Source organism: Acanthaster planci, linkage group LG01 (assembly GCF_054643075.1).
Source record: "Acanthaster planci isolate LZ-2023a linkage group LG01, COTS_SCS, whole genome shotgun sequence".
NCBI classification, from domain to species: domain Eukaryota; kingdom Metazoa; phylum Echinodermata; class Asteroidea; order Valvatida; family Acanthasteridae; genus Acanthaster; species Acanthaster planci.
This window is the reverse complement of record NC_141777.1, coordinates 27,606,892-27,624,960: the sequence shown is the minus strand read 5'-3', so window position 1 is coordinate 27,624,960 and position 18,069 is coordinate 27,606,892. Positions and strand designations below refer to the sequence as shown.

Genomic DNA, 18,069 nt, shown 5'->3' with positions numbered 1-18,069 from the left:
AAATGGTTCCATTGACCCTGGCCAGCGCAGGCATGTGTACCTCAAAACTACAGCTATGGATGTGACCTTTCACAGACTACTCACACACAAAACAAGTGGGCATTGGAGTTCAGATGTGATGTTTATTAACTACACAATGAGCCTGACAAATCATATCACATCCCAGTACACCCAACCCTGTACACAAAATGCATGTATATGTTGCCTTCCGTGTCTCTTATGTAGCCCAAACTTCTGCATGGCATTGTTTTCTTTAAACTGCCCTGCATTTGTGCATGTATAAAGAGCGAAGGGTAAAAACACTAGTCATTACCGTCTTGGCAAGAAACAGCCTGGCTTCGCAATTGAAATGCCATTTTGTTGCTGGTATTTGGGTAATTCTGAGCATTATGCTACTTGTATTTTATATTCTGGGATTCTGGGAATGTGAAGTACGGTGAGCTGTATACATGTACATAGAAAAAAGTCTGTACATTTTGCTTTTAAAGATACACTGTGCAGTTAAAATCTTTTCCTGCCAGTAAATTTTTCACCAGAGAGAACTGTTGCACTTTTACTCAGGTCTGTATCCAACATCACTGCTTGCAAGGCAAGCAGTAAAGCAGATTGTAAAGCAGCGAGTGCCTAAATATGGTCTTCCTGTTCTCAGTTTCATGTGAAAACATTCCTGTAGTGGTTGTGAATTATATGCTTTAGCATTTGACAGCAAATGGTAAAACCGGGCCATAATAAGTAAGCATGGATGAGGGGCAGCACAGTATGCTTGACTGGACTGTTTTTGTGCACTAAGACAGTGGAAATATGGGTGATTCACAATAGTGTGCCGCCAAGAGTTTGCAGTGCTGTGGCCTCTGTAGGCAGTGCACATTTGAATGGACCGACATGTCTGACAATGCGCATTTGGAGACCCTCGACACATTTTTCGCACTGTGATTGGCCATTGCATTGTAGACTTTTTTCGTTGTACTACAGTGAAACGCCTGTACTGTTCAACCAATAGAATCAAGTTCGAAATCTCTAGTAGCAGGTAAAGATGCAGACATGTAAACATACATAAAAGACATTTTAAATATTTCTTGCAATATGTCAAAATGGGCTTTGACATGAACTTCGCAAATGTTCTTTCAATCTTCCGTGAACTTGTGCATTAATTTCGTTCACAAAATCAGGAGCAAGCTCCTCAAGTTTATGCACAAAGATATCCCTCTCCCGATCCGACCACTCTGCAAACCACTCCGAGAAGAGTTTCAGCTGACACTGGAAAATGCTGGGCGGTTTGTCGTTCACTTTGAGTGTCTCCATGGCGTCCAAGAGACTACTGACATCGGGCGGAGTGGCCTTGTTGACCAGGTCTGCCATGAAGTCCCGCCTCTCGTAGTGGCTCCACGTTGTGAACCAGTGAATCACTGTTCGCAGTTCTTGCTGGAAAACATGGGCTGCCATTTCTTCCCTGCTGGGTGCCGAGGCAGCGGCTGCCATGATGGCTAATTACCCTGTGCATTCCACACTCGACTCTGAAATCAAAAACATGGATAATCTATCACTGAATGCTGATTCACTCCACAGATGGTTCACAAGCTGGTTGAAAAGCAAGCAATTCTGATAACTGATGGAGGCCCTCTCATCACAACACACAATGCATGTCAGAATTCTACACTTGTTGGTAATCAATTATGACACAACAAAGTTGAACAGAATCCCTTAACTGCAGGTGTCCATCTACGGTTCTACCTCTTGGAGTGATAATTAGCCCCATACCATAGTTCTAGAGGAAATGGTCCAAAGCAACAGGCATGACAGAGTCTGCTCTTTTTATTTAATGTCACAGGTCAGCTTCTTTGCTAGTATAGGGGCTGGCAAAACGGAAAGAATGTTGTGTCCTGATGCTACTTCAACGGTTGTGTATAGGCCAAGTATTTCCTAACGAGGCCTATAATCATGCTAAAGGGAAATTTTTCTCAGTCCCAGATTCGTGTCTTTTCAGCATTTCAGCAAATGTGCAATGATTGACCTTTATTGAGAAGACACGAAGCAGGATGCAGCATTCTTTCCCCTGCAAACCAGGGGAAGAGTTCCATATACGGACACCACTTGACACTCTGTGCACAACCCTATGGCACTGGTTTGAAAAATTTTAACTATTTTCTCAGTAAATCAATTGATATTTTCCTCCTAAATTTAACTTTACTGGACATATTTTTGCTTTCTGATGGCTAATGGTCACTGTAGCTCTTCCCCAAACAAGCCCTCTTTTATTTACCATTGGCGGCGGAGCTGGATTTTCCAGGCTAGTTTGAACATGGAGGGTTTTTCAAGTCAGACCACACAACTTGAAATTGCGAAGTAACATCACACAGCCGGCCGGTGCCTACATGTTGTGCCATTTGCACCGTACCTGTGCACTTTGCACTATCTACGTGTACATGTACTGTGCAATGGACTCGGCGATCTAGGATGCTCTGAGAACAAGGCTGACACATGCAAGATGGCGGCCCCCACGGTGACAACGACCGTAACACTGCGATCCGGTGAGAAGCAGGAATTTTGCCATCCAATCGATAGTAATAATGGTACAGTCACGTATCAGAAGTTAAGGGAATCATTACAGATTGTACAGAGTCAGGTTAACGAGTACCTTACCGTTCAAGTTGATCTTGAGAAGGGTTCGAATCAGCAGAACAGTTCGCGCAATGATAATGATGAGAATGTCGATGGTGAATCTAAAGGTTCGTAGCATAAGATCAACAGGGGAGCTGTATTTTACATAGTTTTATGTCAACCAGTTTTTTAGTTGTACCACGGAGAAATAAAGGACTGGTGCAGAAAAAATCCGAGAAATAATCAGCCATTCATTTTCAGTAGGGGCTCAGAAGTTAGAAAACCATCTAATGAGGTCTCACATGTCTTGAAATTGTAAGCTGTAGTGTATTTTTGAGAAACATGTACCGAAGGCCATGAACATGTTGGGCACGATAAGTTGAAATGTGCTATCATACATGATCAGTGGATCTTTCTCCACGAGTTTTCAATATTCCATAATCAGCCAGTAACTTGGCGTTAGCAGAAATACTCAATCAAAGTTAATCTTGAGACAAAACAACATTTCAAACATCATTTCAGTGAGCTGCAACAGCTCTCTCTCATGCGAACAATCAATCTAATCTCAAAATCAAGACAAACTCACTCGTGCAAAAAAACTTCGTTTGCTCACAGGTGAAGGGGAGGAAGATGAAGATGAAACAAATGAAATGGGACAAGGAGATCGAGAACCACCCCAGAAGAAACCCAAAACATGAAGTCAAATGTGACCACCCTGTTTTCTAAACTTGTATTCACAAGCAAAACTGAAGTCACAGCATGGACAAACTGGTGAATGCTCATGGCCTGGAGACTTAGGATTTGAAAGTAGCTGCTGATGCTCAGTGACAGTCAGTGAGAGACAAAAGCGAGAGAGAAGGATTTAAGGCACATTTAGCAGCAGTGTTGGGAGAGGGGAGACTCATAGACTTCATTTGAGCTCTAGAAGTCAAACAGAACTGTATTTTTTTTTTCAAAAACACGATATAGGTGAGTGGCAGAACCCTCTTCTTGCTGCTGTGAACTGAGCTACCATGGACAAGTCATTTGCATTTTGGCTGAATTGTGAATTTGTCTGTGTTGCCTTTCCCAAGTAAATCCAAAAGATGGATACTCACTGTGCTCATTTCCCATCCTAATCATGGATCATGGCAAAGCCTGATCAGAGGCTTTTTTATTTGAAATGTGTGGCAAATTTTAGGCTTTAATAAGTGTTTTGAGGCTTCTCCTGCCTTCTTTTAAAGGTATGGACAAGACAAGATTCAGACTGACATCTAAGTATAAAACTTGAGAGTTTTTAATCTAAACTGACTTCATTTGAACCCATTTGCCTCCCCTCGAGTGACAACACCAGGCATGGACTGGAAAGGAGTACATGCGTACATATATCCAAGTACGTACATGTATGACTTCCATAGCATGTGCAATGCAGACAGTCATATTCAAGTGTGATTGGGCATATCCCCAAAAAAATGTGTTTTGAGAGATTGTGTCTCTAAAAAAATCCCTGCAAACTCAGTTTGGAGAGTAGTTTCTACCTCAATCCAGAATGAAAAGATTATCAAAACTGTTCAAATATCAAACTACAGTTGAAGGGATTAGCTGCCATAATGTCAATTTTTCTATTCCACCACCACATGGCTAGTTTTGGCCATTTAACTTGATTAATTTCACCTATATTGTAAAACGGAGCATTAGATTGTTATTAAGGCCACGGGCTGCTCAGCCAGCTTGACCCTAGAAAAAGAACAATTACTTTTGGTTTGTCCAGTTTGTTGTGAGGACACACTTGGTATATCACTCATTTCAAGGATTAGGAGTATGCCAACTTGTGTTTCTCAAAACCATTTAGAATTGTAGTTCTGCCGATACACTATAGCTGTAACTTCAGCAGCACCATAAACGACAAGTCATTAGTCTGATTTCAGTTGTAACTCCATTCTGCACATTATATTCAGTGCAAGACTTTGGTACTTCATCTCCCATTAGCTGTAATTAAAATCTGACGGAGGAATGTTTATTAAAGATTAAACATTAGAATGACCAGAAACAAAACTCAAAAGTAACACGAATGGTGCTTGATTATGGAAGAACCCGTATACACATGCAGGAGAGATAAGTAACATTGAATTTGGGTATTTATTAGTCAATATTAGGTGGTATTTAGTTTTGGGTAAGGGTTGTGCACAGATGAAAGACAAAAGAAGTCAATCCAAATTCGCCAATTAAATTATATACATACATGTACTGTATACCATCAACCAAATTTTGTTCGATATATCTGATGAATATTATTTTGTGGAGTTGAGTGAAAATTTAAGCCCGTTCTTAGGCGCGATTAAGGCGTGTGATTTAGGTGTCACAAGCTCTCTGTGTTTATACATTCCTGGCACTCATCTCGAGCCTGGGTGCTGCTCACTTTGATGAGCCATTCCTAGTACCATGGTAAATCCTGGGAGGCGATACAATGCAGTGATTGCTCCTCATTTTTTCCTTGATGTACATGTACAGTACATTCTGGAATGCCAGCCAACCCCGGGGTTATGACTGCCACACAGAGCTCCCGGTACTGCTGTACGTACATGTAGATTGTTGTTGGAAGTAGCTGAGGTTGGAGGTCATTGACCCTTACCTCTGGATTTGTTTATCGTTGCTTGGTTACGAGAAAAAAAACATAATCGGTGTTGTAAACCGGCTTCCTGCCTCTATGCAGGGTTGATGAATATCAATGTGTACATTCCATATTTGCATAAACATGATCGGGCTGAAGTAAGTAAAATTCAAAAGAGTAATTCTTCTACACTTTTCTAAAGTGGCTTAAACACGAGGAATCATGACTTTATAGTATTTTAATCAAATCCTCTCTGTCAAAGTCTGGTTAAAGACGTAAGAGCTCGTGTGTGTCTTATGTATGGTAAAATGCGTCACCGTTTACCTGTGCTCTGTTTTTCATTTTTGTTTTAAAGTCCAATGTTGCAGTTGTTCATTCAGAAAGGAAGGTAATATAACTTGATTCGGCCTTCTTTGAAGTGCTAATTATTCATGCGTAATACAAAAACGACTCAAGACAAAGGTGTTTAGTACGGTGCTTGTGCTCTGTTGCCTACCGCATTCGCTCAAGGTCCACGGGAACCGACGCAGATGTTCAAATAACACCGTTTAGCCATCTCTAACGAGTATTTATCATTTCTAGACGTCATCGAGCCTATGTAGCCGTTCAAACAGCCGCCCGTGTCACTAATTAACCAAGCTTATTTTGTTCTTCAAGATAATTGAAAAATGCCGATTCAAACTAGTCGGCGAAATTCTCACCCAGCTTGGCCGTATCGCCTAGTGTGTGGAGTAGATCACCGTAAGTAGTGTAGCTCGGAATCCGAAATTTCCGGTGGCTACGCCATCCACTGCACACTTGCTCATCATCACCTCGATACGTATTGGCATAACAAACCTCGTGATTGTCCCAGTTATCACCGAGAGTTGTAGTGCTTGGGGTAATGAGAAGGGTCCACAACTGTTCTTCATTCGGTTATTAACATGGTAAGTGTGGCTAAGATACTTTCTTGTTCATGTAAGACCAATGAGCGAGTTCCGTTTCACTGCAAATACTGTGTGCACAATTTTGCAAGCTGCCATGGAGTATTTTTTTTTTATACTGTTAACGACTTTTACCAAATTGACATGCAATATTCAGCTCCAAAACATTTTTTTTCAAAGAGATGGCTCCTAAACATGTTTACAAAGGGATAATAAGATTCTTTTTAATTGCCTGAAACAACTTTTAAGGTGAATAAATGGCCTTAAAACACAAACATTCACGTTAGTAAAGTTAAGTAAATAAATTATTAAATAAATTATTATCTTCTGCAGTTAATATTTCGCCAATTGCCGAAGGTTACCTCAATAAAACAGATGTTTCTTTTTCACAAGGCCATATTACATTATTGTTCTAAACTGAGATCAACGATATTACGTTGTGGTAGGAAAACCCTTTTAAACAAACATCATGCCGGTTAGTAAAATCATTATATGATCACGGTATGCATTCGATTTTAGACGATGATGATTTTCTCGTTTTTTGCTTTGCTATCTTCTACAACCATTTATACCATGGAAAGTGTTAACAGGAAATTCTCCTTGAGCGATATTCCCTCAATAATCATCCATTTTTTTGATGACAGAAGACATACCCCACCGAAATCCCCATAGTTCCGGGGGAAGTCACCACAAACACGGGGTCCGGAATGGCTGAGCAGACACTGGATGCGACTGTAGCCAAGGTGCTTGCAGAGAGAGACGTAAAAGAAGGCATCCTGGCACTACAGGACAGACTCAGGGTAAGTTTCTCGGAATTCAATCGCAGTATATTGGTTTAACCTCTTTGACAACAGGACATGAATGATGCACCAATTGACTATACTCGTCTACCCCCCCCCCTTCCTCGTAGCAGCAGCTTGAGATGAAGTTGAGCGACTGTACCGAGCTGTATCAGAGAAGACGTCAGTTGAGAGCAAGGAAACGGACAGAGGCCCGCGTGGCCCGTGTATGCAACGCTCTCCTGGTGTGCTCCATCGTCATGTTAATTGCTTCGCACCTGATCAGATGGCTGAAGGGTCCATACGATCCGTGTGCTACTGTATGACGATCATCTCCAGCTTGCACCACAGTGCTTTGAGAGACTATACTATAAGGAGGCAAGAGTAGATCCAAAATCGGAGGGGGGGTGTTTCGAGTTGAGGGGAATTTTCAATTTTAGCATGTAACCTTTTCTGGCCTTTCAGAGGATTGAGGCTAAATATCTGGGCTTTTTATACAGACTTTTTGAAGGAACAGAAGTGGAATACATGCAGTCCCAAACATCGCCTTTCATTTTTTGAAAAAGTGCTCCTTTATTGGGGACATTGGCGTCCCTGTTGGCCCCCTAGATCTGCCAATGTACGGAGACTACCGGTATACCACATCTGCAACCTTCGAATGAAGACATAATCAGTGTATATGGATGAATGCATGGCAGTGAACCAAAGGCTTTCGCAAAAAGAGATCAATCATGGCTCTGTGTAAATGTTATACGGTGCCGAAGTGAAAGTCGAACCACGTGGAGAGAAGATGGTGAAGGACACTTCAGTTTTTAGAGCCCACCGGTAAACATACTGGGAAATCTGGAATAAGAGAAGTACCACATTGCGTCAACAAAGCCTGCCAAAACACACCAGAGATCGGTAAACTTTAAAACTGCAGAAGAAAGGTATGGAGGTACTGAAATGGGCTGACTAATTAAAACTGGATTGTATAGGAAAAGGAAATGTCACTGTTGAGAGGAAAGTGCATGCATTCAATCACGGAAAAAATTGTGAGTAACAATCTTAGGACCTCATAAAACTTCAGGAAAACCATATAAGCACAGTGATTGCTCTGAAAATCATCAGCGATCGTATAGCGCCGCTACGCGGCGCTATATGATCTTTGGTTTAGAGTCATATTGATGCACTTACACATGCCAATGAATGGCGAAAATCCAAGTTGAGACCTCGGACAATGCCTTGAGCCCGACCACGTCCTGTCTGAAAAGAAACACCAATCACTGAGGCACCTTCGTGAACAGAAGCTGGGTAATGGATTTGTGGGTTTGTGGATTTGTGGCTGATCCAAATTTGGTAACATCACGATGCAATTCGCCATAGCTTGGTATTGATGCACATCAAGCCTGATAATTTATAATACATAATTTCCAAACAGAGCTGCATATAGGGAGAGTATCGCCAACTTGAGACTTTGTAACCAAATTTGCTGTTAGTCCATTTGCTGTGACGGCATAATACACCATTTGGGTCCCATCAATAAATTGAGACGCTAATGTCGCAGCTCTCTCAACACAAAGGCCGATAGCTTTGCACTGTGATTGACTACATTGTGGACGACCTTTGATCGCGAGGTTATCACTTCCTGTTAGTGAAGCGTTATTTAATTTCTTTTTTGGTTCGCCAATAGCAAGGCTTTGGCACGGGTAAAGTGCCAGCTATATGATAAAAACATGGCCTTGGTACAATCACAGTGTGGTAATTTATCTTATCATTTAGTGTCACTGATCACGTGTCTTTTGGCGATATATTTCGAATCATTGGTTATCTTGATCAATTTTGAAGGAACGAATGAAGTGTAGTGAGAATATTTTCAGCAATGAGGAAGAAAAAGAAAACCTGTCGAATTGATAACCGCCGCTTGTGAAAAGCATTGAGCGAGTGAACTCGCGCGCCTGGCAGAAATTTACACACAATGCTCTGCGCGTAGAGCACCGATCTCTATAGTATTTTATTATAGTGGTAGTTAGCTGTGACCCAGTGTGATGTATTTCCTTCACTAAAATCTGTGCAAGGCCATCAGCCCTTCCGAGCACCCCGTTTGGGCGCTGGGCGACGAGTGAACATAAACTACGGCTTCCTGATTGGCAGCGGCGTATCCAGCTTTTGGTGGGGGGGGGCAAATTGAAAAGCAAATGCAGCTTCGGGCTCATTCAACATGACGTTGGGGAGAAAAAATGCCTTATTCACGGTCACGACATCCTTGTTTTTATTTGCTGGTGTCATGTTCTTAAGGTTTTGGTGTAGGGCCTATACCAATTACTTTCTTTCCTACTCACCTTTGGAAAAAAATCTGTCTCCCCCAATACGCCACTGTTGATTGGTTGTCAAAGGTAAGTGCGTCGGTTTACATGCTGCGTTGAGCCTCTCAAAGACACGTCAAGACACGGATCTTCTGACAAATAAATTCACAATTATCCACTCATACTCATGCACGTGACGGTTTAACGTACGTACATTGTTACCATTGGCTTTAATAACTGTTTAAACGTAGCGGTCAAGTTATGAAATATAACTTGATTAGTTAGCTAACAATACCAACTTTACGAGGGAAAAAATAACCTTGTGTCCTTAATGATTTCGCTATGTAAAAGTGAGTAAACATTACATGGAAAAAGTACCTAGCATGATTTGTATCTAGAACCATCTGGTTATGACGCCAACACTTAACCAACTGAGCTATTTAACGCCATATCGGAAGAGAGAAGAAAAAGACATACCGGTAAATTCTATTTTAAAAATAAAGGGGCACATTAACGCATTGAATAGTTGCGACAACAAAATTAGTCCAGATAGATAACAAGTACATGTACCACTAAATTTTTAATTTTTTTTCATTTTTGTAGTCTTTATAGAAGAAAATTTGTGTAAGTTTCTGGCATGTTAGGATTAATTTTAGGGCAATAAGAGCGTACTGACGAATGCAGGCCGATGCAGACCGTCAACTGCCCGACGTGGAGGGCGCTGTCTAATTATGTGTCAAGAATTGTGTGGTAAAACAAAATAATGGCAACGCCGGTAAATTGCCCTGCATACGAAGTGTTTTGTATTGGGAAAATGGCAGCTGCGTAAATCCCGGCAAATATATTTGGTTCGTGACCAAAATCCTTACATTGCCCAGCCATGGATATTAAAAGCGGGAGGGGGCGACATTACATATGCACGCCCAAGCGGCACATAAGTTTCGATGTTTTTTAATACCGTTTAATAATGTTTTTAGATTTAATATTTGGGTTGTTGGAATGTTCGAAAATTATTTCCAAATCTACATTTTTGGTTCTTACTGGCATCGGCATATTTTCACATACTCTACTGTATTCCTGAGGCCAGCACCCATTTTTACCTGACACTGAAGCGGCCATTTTGAACACGGAGCTGCCTACTGTGAAATTATATTGGTGTTCAGTGGTGAGTGTGTGTGAGCACACGTGTCAGCCTTACGGCGCAGACCCTCAGTTATCATGATTCGATTTGTTGGTCATGACGAAAGCAGCCTAGTGTTGGATAAAAATATTCATCGCTTCATCAGATGAAAATAGCTGTGAGAATTAAAAAATATATAAAGGATAATAAATACAGGAAAAACTCTACCGGCTCCAATTTTTTTGTTACGGTACATTTTTGTACCTGAGACCAATATTCACAACAGTTTCAACATCCTGTACGGACGCACATGGCACGTTGACGGTACACGTATCCAATAGCAGAATTGGAACCCAAACCTTTGCAGTGTTTCGTTTACTTAGGAAGTGACACGGGGACCTATGGCATAAACACCGGTGCTATAAATATCTGAAAATGGGTACAAAGTAGTGAGCCAACCACAACCAACGCAAGGCAGCGCACTATATAGGGCAGTACAGTGCATGCTACAATATTGATTCCATTCCAGTTCACTTTTAAGTATTCTCAGTCGAGCATGGAAGTATGCCGTTGGCTTTCAACAAAGTACTTGAACAAATGACCAGCTGTTGCATAAACTGTAGTGTTCCTGCGCACTTGATGCTGCTATTAAAGTGTTTTCCTGCACAGTAATGAAATAGGCCTAGTTCGCAATAAGTCATGGCGCAAAACCTGCCCCCTGGTAAAACTATGGTTTCCACACATTTGAGCGGAGATCTTATTATACGAAGGGTTCACAGCGGCACAGAGAGCGGCGACATTAGCAAGGTAAGATAAAACAAATATCGCCAAAAAGTGGAATTCAGTTGCTAAAAAACAGGGTGTACGGACATTTTTGTGTGTTGTACGACCAGTTTTAAACATTTCACTGTATAGGCTTCTTATCCAGATGAACTGAGAAGTGGATGTGTGTGTTTTGGTCGGAGGTGGTGAGGTGATAATGATGGCACTTGAACAAGCGTCAGGAACCATACTCGTAGGACAATGATGAGGACCAGTCTTTTCCACAAATCTGTCAGCGGCCGTAGCCAGGATTCTGAGCGGGCCGGGGGGAGCAGGGGGCTTCACACTAAAGTGGGAGGGGGGGGGGGCTGACTGGATGTTAGACATATCCATGTATATAATCGTAATCACATCAGGATATGTAAGTGAGGGGGGCGACGATTTTTCATGGGGGGCGTGCGCCCCCACGCCCCCCCCCCTTAGCCACGCCGCTACACCGTGCAAAGATGCATTGTGGGTAAAGCGTTTATACGTACGATTTCACACCGCCAAAGCAGCGCTCATAGAAAAGCCATGGCAAAAAGTTGCCCTACAGAAAGAGCCAGGGCTCCGTCTGAAGCACTGCGATCGAAGTGCAAGGATACAAGCAGAAAATTAAAGATCAAAACGTTCTGGTTTATTTTCTGTTCAAATTTGATATTTATAAAAAAAATCCCCTCTATCCAAAACCACATCTAAATTACTACAAATTTGCTGGTCTTAGACTGGTCAGAATAGGGCTAATCTTCAGCGAACTTTTGTGACTGAAATTCCTCCCGTTGATGCTATCAGACCGAGAGTCAGCCTAGGTGTAACAACCACTGACCACCGGCCTCTTTGCTTGTTAGGGACTGGTTCAAGGAGAGAATCAGCGACTTAAAATTTTTCGCAAGCCCCAACAACCAGCAGTGTATAGTCCGAGGGGTAAGGAGTGCTCCCCCCCATATTTTCAAAGTGCCCATCTTGTATTTGAAATTTGATACAAACCTCCCAGCATCAGACGAAGGTGTGTGATTCACCAATATTGTCAATGTGTCCTCTCTACAGAGTGTAATTATGTCAGGCCACGTGGATATAGTTACAGGCCAATTAACTGGCTCAAAATTGCCAATGCCAACCAGAAAACACTTTGCACGCCCTATAAAAATCTGTTATTGGCGCGTTAGGTGCCCCATAAACTACATCATTAATCTTGTTTTAAAAGGTGGAAACTACCAAGAGAACTTCTAGTTTTTCTGTGAAGTTTGGATTAAGCTTTGCCGTAAAAATGCGTTATTTTGCAACTGTTTGGAGTGTCGGTATTTCTTGGAAAAGCTTGTCGTGATAATTGTCATTGAAGGGAAATCTTTCCTCAAATCATTACTGGATTACTCTCTGAAACTGAACAGAAATTGGAAAATGTCGAGATAAGCTTCAATCTGCATGCATGCCTCAGACACCTAAAGAAAGTGTATTTTCCCCGACCTTTCTAAAGTGAATTTTTGCCAATGAGAGTTCATTTATTGGGCTGCAGCCCGACAATCCATGTACGCACGCCCGCTTTGAAAAGTAATCGGTACCCCAGCAGGAAAATGATGCCCCTTGTGACCCCGTCCCTGTCCAAGGTACAATACCAGCAATTGGCTGAAAGTTACCCGCCTGATATAATGAACAATTTACTAGAGTGAGGGCTTGATGTGTTTTGGCAATGTGGGCCGCACTCTCTGATACTGTCCGCCTTTTAAGTTAATAAAGAGATGATTTTCGTAAACATTTGTTTACTAATAGCCCCCATCTTAGCCAACCACCTCAAATTGCGTGGGCGTGGGACCGGCAAGGATTTGAATACTGGTTTCTGTCTTCCTCCGCCGTCCATGCTTACGTGAGCGATAACTCACTTTGCTTTGTGTTGTTACAGTATTTTGAAGTCGGACCGTCTTAATCCGTATACCGTGACCACTCCATACGAGGATCCCTAATTGCTTCAAGATGATTGTTTGGATAAAAGAAGGGCCGTCGTTACATGTCGTAAAAACGACCATGTATGTTGAATGTTCTAAATGATTTTGATGGGCCCGAGTTGATTTTTCTATAGATGCGTCGTCGACGTCTGCGGTCGATCGACAACACCCCCTTTGAACATCAGCTACGGGAAGAGAAACTTACCAAACAGAAGAGCGCCCTCAGAGAAGACTTCTCGCGACTCCACGGCAAAGTCCAAAAACTGAAGGCAGTTCTGGCGCAACGGGGGAAATCGTACCGCGTAGGCGATGGGGAGACAAGGCAAGCTGTTCCCGCAAGAAAGCACAGTAGAGACACTGGGAGCGCCCAGGTACACGACAACTTGGACGCGGCATTGGATTCCTTGACCCATTTTTTCCTAGTGAGTTTGGCAACGCTACTTGCACTTTGGCTGGCCGTGAATCTCTTCAGAGGAGTGGCCGTCTATCTTTTGCCGGAGCTGTTCCTGGAGTGCGCCGTCGTGGAGCCGGCTCCGCTAACGCTCGCTGACGCAGGAACGGCAGTGTCGCATTTGCAGGCGCGGACGACCTTGGCATGGCAGCTGCTCTTCGGGCGTCACCCGTGTCAGCCTGTCTATCTACCCTGCGGGGAGCACCATCAAGTTCAGTGAGTGGTTTGGCACCTGACTATGTTCATATCAGTCATTTTTGTCTGAGCGCAAACTCTATACTTCTGATGCAAGGTGATGATCAACTGTCGTCATATGCAAACTACCTCAGTTATAATTATCATCTAGAACTTGCTCGCTTATACGAGTGTTCGATTTTTCTGAACGAGACACATAAAGGATATTTACATCTCGGATCTTGTCCTATAGTTTGACTACAGCCAGATGAAGAACTTCTCTATGCTTAGTCTCTCTGTTTCGACCCAAAGTCAGTTTGTATTAGCCAATATTTGTATTAGCTGTATCTCTCTGAAACCACTTACCGTCATCATGACAAGATATCAGCAGCCTTCCACATACGGCACTGAATGAACTTGTCCAAAACTTGGCCTATTCCTGAACCCTAAAATGCCATTTGAATAAAAGGAAATGCGTGGCGGAGCTATTCGGTAAGAGCCATATCTTACGGATACCGCCATCTTGAAGAAGTGCACTTGAGGCACCAGGCGCTATAAGACAAAATTTGACTGAAGCAACGGCTTTACGCAACGCAGAGATGTGTCTTACTGACTTTTTATGTCAACCTGCATGCAATCTATGCTTTGTACCACCCTGGCAGAATTCTATATATAAGTATAAGCGTGGTAATGGCAGCTCAAAAAGTCTTTCAGAATTGGTAAATAACCAAATAAACTCAAATTGCTGTCTTTCAAGAAATATTACCTGACTGCCAACAGTGGCTGTTATTGTATGTAATTCAACTGTAAATGATTTGCCCTTCTACAAAATGACATTATTGCACCATAATGCGATGGTTTACATTTTCACAAATCTAGTAACAAATCTTGTCAGTGTAACCATATGAAGAAGCCGGGACAGCCCAGTGATCCCCTGTGGTTCCTTCCCTGCGTCCCAATGTGGAGTAGAAAAATTGAGGTGATCGGAAATCACTGACGATTGGATTCCCCTCATTCACAAACTGAGAGGCCCCCAACCTCCTTGCAAATTAGGCCTTGGAGTTACACCACCGATAACTTACTGATGACTTAAGAAAATTATTGGACGGCTGAAAATGTTTCAAAGGATATATCTTTACTATGTAAAAATGCTTAAATTCTAAAAGTACAGAAATGTACAATGGTGCTTCATTTAAAAAGAAAATACTGTAAGTTGGACAAATATGGACAATGCAACTTTCAGGCCTACATATACACGCCGTTCTGCAGACACTAATACGTTTGATGACTGTCTACGAACTCGCTGATCTTGGACTCGACAAGTTAAACCACGAACAGGATTAAACCTTTACCATCAGAATGCGATTTGCGGGTTTCTTCTCAATCTTTGCATCAGCCTGAGCGTAAATGGTAGCGAGAAATACCCCCTATCCATAAAAGGTCATCTGGCGAGCATTTGACGTATGACATTGCATTATGTTTGAAATTCTGAAGAAAATGACAAAATAGCAGGCTTATAGCAACCAAAAAAATCCCAAATTCTTGGCATTTGACTGCATGGAGTTAGATATACGATCCTCAAACCACTTGCAAAGTATCCAGTTGGAAAGGGTCATCAAAGGTCCAGAGTTGCGGGTCGAAGTTCTTACGGCACGTCGACAAAACAATCTTCAGACCCGAACGCTCTAGGCACCTGTTCTGCTTTCTGCTCCAGAGAATACTTTTCTCCTGTTGAGGAAATTATTATTTCTTTATTTGTTGTCGGTTTGCCATGGCTGTGCCGAGTATAGTGATTCCGACAGTCTGTCTCTAACATATTAAAGTATTTTATTTCTAACGAAAATCACTAGAAGTTGAGATCACATATTTCAAGTCAACAGTTCAGTAACAGCATAAATTTTATAAAACAACACAACCAACCTGGCTATGCTGCCAATCCTTGATAACATTAGGACTGCCACAAGCTGTGATCATGACGCTCTGTCCTCGCTGACCCAGACAAAAATCATTCACTCGAATATCACCAGCAGTTGTCAAACGAAAAAACTGAGAAAAGACAAACAGTATAGATGGGATTTTTCAGTCCCTTTATAAATGCATTTAACTTTAAGATAACTTCCGGCAGTAGTTAATCACCTTTGTGGCCGCTTATTGTGGGGCTGATAAGCACTAAAAAAATTATTGAGGATTAAGATGTGATTCCCGTTGAATGCGTTCGATATGATCAAAATGATGCTTGGTATCTTTTTGGAGAATCTTCCTTTGATTTCACATAAACGTCGTTCTGACAGACATTCTCATGCATACTTATTTGTCTCCTCACATACGTATGTATGTTACAGTATGCACACATTATGTATTCAGAAAACTGCATGGCCGGCATATTTCAAGCAAGAAACACGTTTTTGCGAGCAAAGACTTTCTGAACCCTCAGTTAACATGTTTAGAAGGTATGAACATACCTCTAACCGTTCGAAAATTGCACTAAAATAATAGGTTCACTCCGCCAAAGGTGGAATTTAGCAGCCATTTTGAAAATGGCCGCCACATTTCGAGCCAAGTTTTGCAATAAATGACATTTGTACAATGAGAAATGAGCCTGACTACTCAATATACATATCTAGATGTCAGTCAGGTTCCCGCTGTATCTTTTAGCCTTACCTAAATTACAATACAATAGTAGGTTCCTTATGTCAAATACGGTATTTGACGGCCAGTTTTCAAAATGGCAGCCGAAGGCCACAGAGGACCTTTTAAGAGTGGCTGTTTCAAAACGTTACCTAAGCCATAGTGCTGAACTTTGCAAAAAATTATACTTGTACATAAAAACCCAAATTTCCCACATATCCGCCTATTTCGCACGAACATCACACAAGTACATGTACATCTCAGACGAGAGCACGTCACAACACCCTTTATAGACCGCCGGGGTTTTTGGTTTGACCAAACTTGTACCGTAAACAAGGTTAACCTCAGGATTTCTGAATGTGTGCAGAAATTCGATTATTAATCCTTTCCTGATTTAAATTACCTGATTACCGCCAGAGCCATGACATTTGTACATCGTCAACTCTACTCCTTCATCCACCGGCACCTGGTTCTTGGTGTCTAAGCAAAACTCTGTGTCCAGTGCCCGAATCTGCAGACACGGGAAAAATCGCATTAAAAGTTCCTGTTCAAACCATTCATCCTATTTGCCGGCTGTTACAAGTTTATACTGTAAAGCAAAATGCAACATCGCAACACTGACGCGGCCGTACAGCATGAGTTGAAACCGCTGAATTGAAATATCTGAGGGAAAAAGCTAGTTGATGCCGTGTGTTTGTAGTTTTCTGTGAAAGGTCTCGTTAAGAGGGTGCCTTAATAATGTGTTTTGATGATCCACCTCTGAAAATTTTTCAACGAAAAGACGGATTTCTGTGGTTTGGCTTTTACCTCTCCTGTAACCACAAGTTTGGGCGGAGGAGGGAAATTACTCAGCAAGTCATAGGCCACCTCTTTCAAGAACCAGCCGAAGCTGTGGCACTTCCGCTCCCGCCGAAAGGCGGCCTGTCTGCTCAGGTCACCGATGTTGAAGGAGGGCGCCCTCATGTGGGGCCGGCTGGCGTAGAGGTAGTCTTTGTAGTCGTCCAGCCACACCTCGGCCACCCGAGCGTAATTCTATGTCGATGAAAGGGATTAGACTTTGATATAACTCGGAGGAGACATGGCATATTTTGCAATATCATGTTTTGTGTTCATGGACCGTATCAGTGGCCACCGGCAATTTAAAGGACAGGGAGAACTGAGAGGAAACGCCTCAAAATTGTGTGTAAAAGAGCGCAAATCCTTTTCTACGGCTAATTCTCCCTCCTTCAGAGCAGAAGTCATCTCAAATGTGGGAATAAAAATTAATGTTTATCAATATCCAAAAATCAACGCTTTCAATTTGGTCTACTTGGGGCTATATTTATTGGAAACACATGCACCAAAATATGGCAAATTTTTTCACAATGATACGTTGTATATTTGCAGCTCCGACGGATTCCCATTTCGCTTGCAGGAACTGATATCCATACTAAAGCATGGCTAAGTTCTAATAGATAATTAGAGTATGAAAACTTTATTTAACTCTGCCATTCGACCTTACCCTATCCCTATAAGTGCTGAGGGTTTCACGAGGGAGCGAGTATGGAGGAACGCCATTCACGTAATACACATGGCCAACGCGTGAACATGGCACCCACCACACGCTGCCTGAACCACACATCCATGCCTGTGGAAAAATTGGTACATTGACGTTAAGTATGACGTTTTTCAGTTAAGCGTAATGAAAGATATTTTTAAGGCCGCATCTCCGGAAAGGACTGTCAGCGACGACCGCAATACTGAAATGAAAATCTGTAAAGGATCGTCACGTGCCGCGCTG

At 42.2% G+C, this 18,069-nt stretch overlaps 5 protein-coding genes across 8 annotated transcripts in view; 3 read left to right on the top strand and 2 right to left on the bottom strand.

Moving 5' to 3' along the window:
• Positions 1–102: 102 nt before the first annotated feature.
• On the bottom strand, positions 103–6,124 carry LOC147800633 (uncharacterized protein C14orf119-like). Of its 2 annotated transcripts, none has more exons than XM_087132750.1 (2): positions 5,890–6,124; positions 103–1,514 (listed from the first exon to the last, which is right to left on the bottom strand). In XM_087132750.1, exon 2 carries the CDS (start codon positions 1,477–1,479, stop codon positions 1,087–1,089), a length of 393 nt encoding a protein of 130 aa, XP_086988876.1. In that variant the 5' UTR covers positions 1,480–1,514; positions 5,890–6,124; the 3' UTR covers positions 103–1,086. The 2 variants fall into 2 exon arrangements, with proteins under 2 accessions (XP_086988876.1, XP_086988831.1); XM_087132705.1 differs by lacking the exon at positions 5,890–6,124 and adding an exon at positions 2,261–2,399.
• On the top strand, positions 2,486–5,590 carry LOC110975171 (uncharacterized). 2 transcript variants are annotated; one of them, XR_002597671.2, is made up of 3 exons: positions 2,486–2,726; positions 3,214–3,567; positions 5,089–5,590. XR_002597671.2 is itself a non-coding variant. In XM_087132910.1 (2 exons), the coding sequence occupies exons 1-2, from the start codon at positions 2,486–2,488 to the stop codon at positions 3,294–3,296; spliced, it is 324 nt and encodes a 107-aa protein (XP_086989036.1). In that variant the 3' UTR covers positions 3,297–4,928. The 2 variants fall into 2 exon arrangements, 1 of the variants encoding a protein (XP_086989036.1); XM_087132910.1 differs by lacking the exon at positions 5,089–5,590 and having other exon boundaries at positions 3,214–4,928.
• A 386-nt stretch (positions 6,125–6,510) lies between the features above and the next one.
• On the top strand, positions 6,511–8,625 carry LOC147800632 (uncharacterized). 2 transcript variants are annotated; one of them, XM_087132861.1, is made up of 3 exons: positions 6,511–6,586; positions 6,756–6,911; positions 7,025–8,625. In XM_087132861.1, the coding sequence occupies exons 1-3, from the start codon at positions 6,581–6,583 to the stop codon at positions 7,214–7,216; spliced, it is 354 nt and encodes a 117-aa protein (XP_086988987.1). In that variant the 5' UTR covers positions 6,511–6,580; the 3' UTR covers positions 7,217–8,625. The 2 variants fall into 2 exon arrangements, with proteins under 2 accessions (XP_086988987.1, XP_086988946.1); XM_087132820.1 differs by having other exon boundaries at positions 7,022–8,625.
• Positions 8,626–10,731: 2,106 nt separating this feature from the next.
• On the top strand, positions 10,732–15,026 carry LOC110975168 (uncharacterized). Its single transcript, XM_022227379.2, has 2 exons — positions 10,732–11,102; positions 13,171–15,026. The coding sequence occupies exons 1-2, from the start codon at positions 10,995–10,997 to the stop codon at positions 13,705–13,707; spliced, it is 645 nt and encodes a 214-aa protein (XP_022083071.2). The 5' UTR covers positions 10,732–10,994; the 3' UTR covers positions 13,708–15,026.
• Positions 14,780–18,069, bottom strand: part of LOC110975165 (N-acetylgalactosaminyltransferase 7-like) — a 44,639-nt gene continuing 41,349 nt past the window's right edge. The window contains exons 7-11 of the mRNA XM_022227371.2: positions 17,791–17,916; positions 17,097–17,321; positions 16,693–16,800; positions 15,582–15,707; positions 14,780–15,389 (exon numbers count right to left, since the gene is read on the bottom strand). Coding sequence (XP_022083063.2) covers positions 15,240–15,389; positions 15,582–15,707; positions 16,693–16,800; positions 17,097–17,321; positions 17,791–17,916 — 735 coding nt within the window. The 3' untranslated portion in view covers positions 14,780–15,239. The remainder of the gene's footprint in view (positions 15,390–15,581; positions 15,708–16,692; positions 16,801–17,096; positions 17,322–17,790; positions 17,917–18,069) is intronic.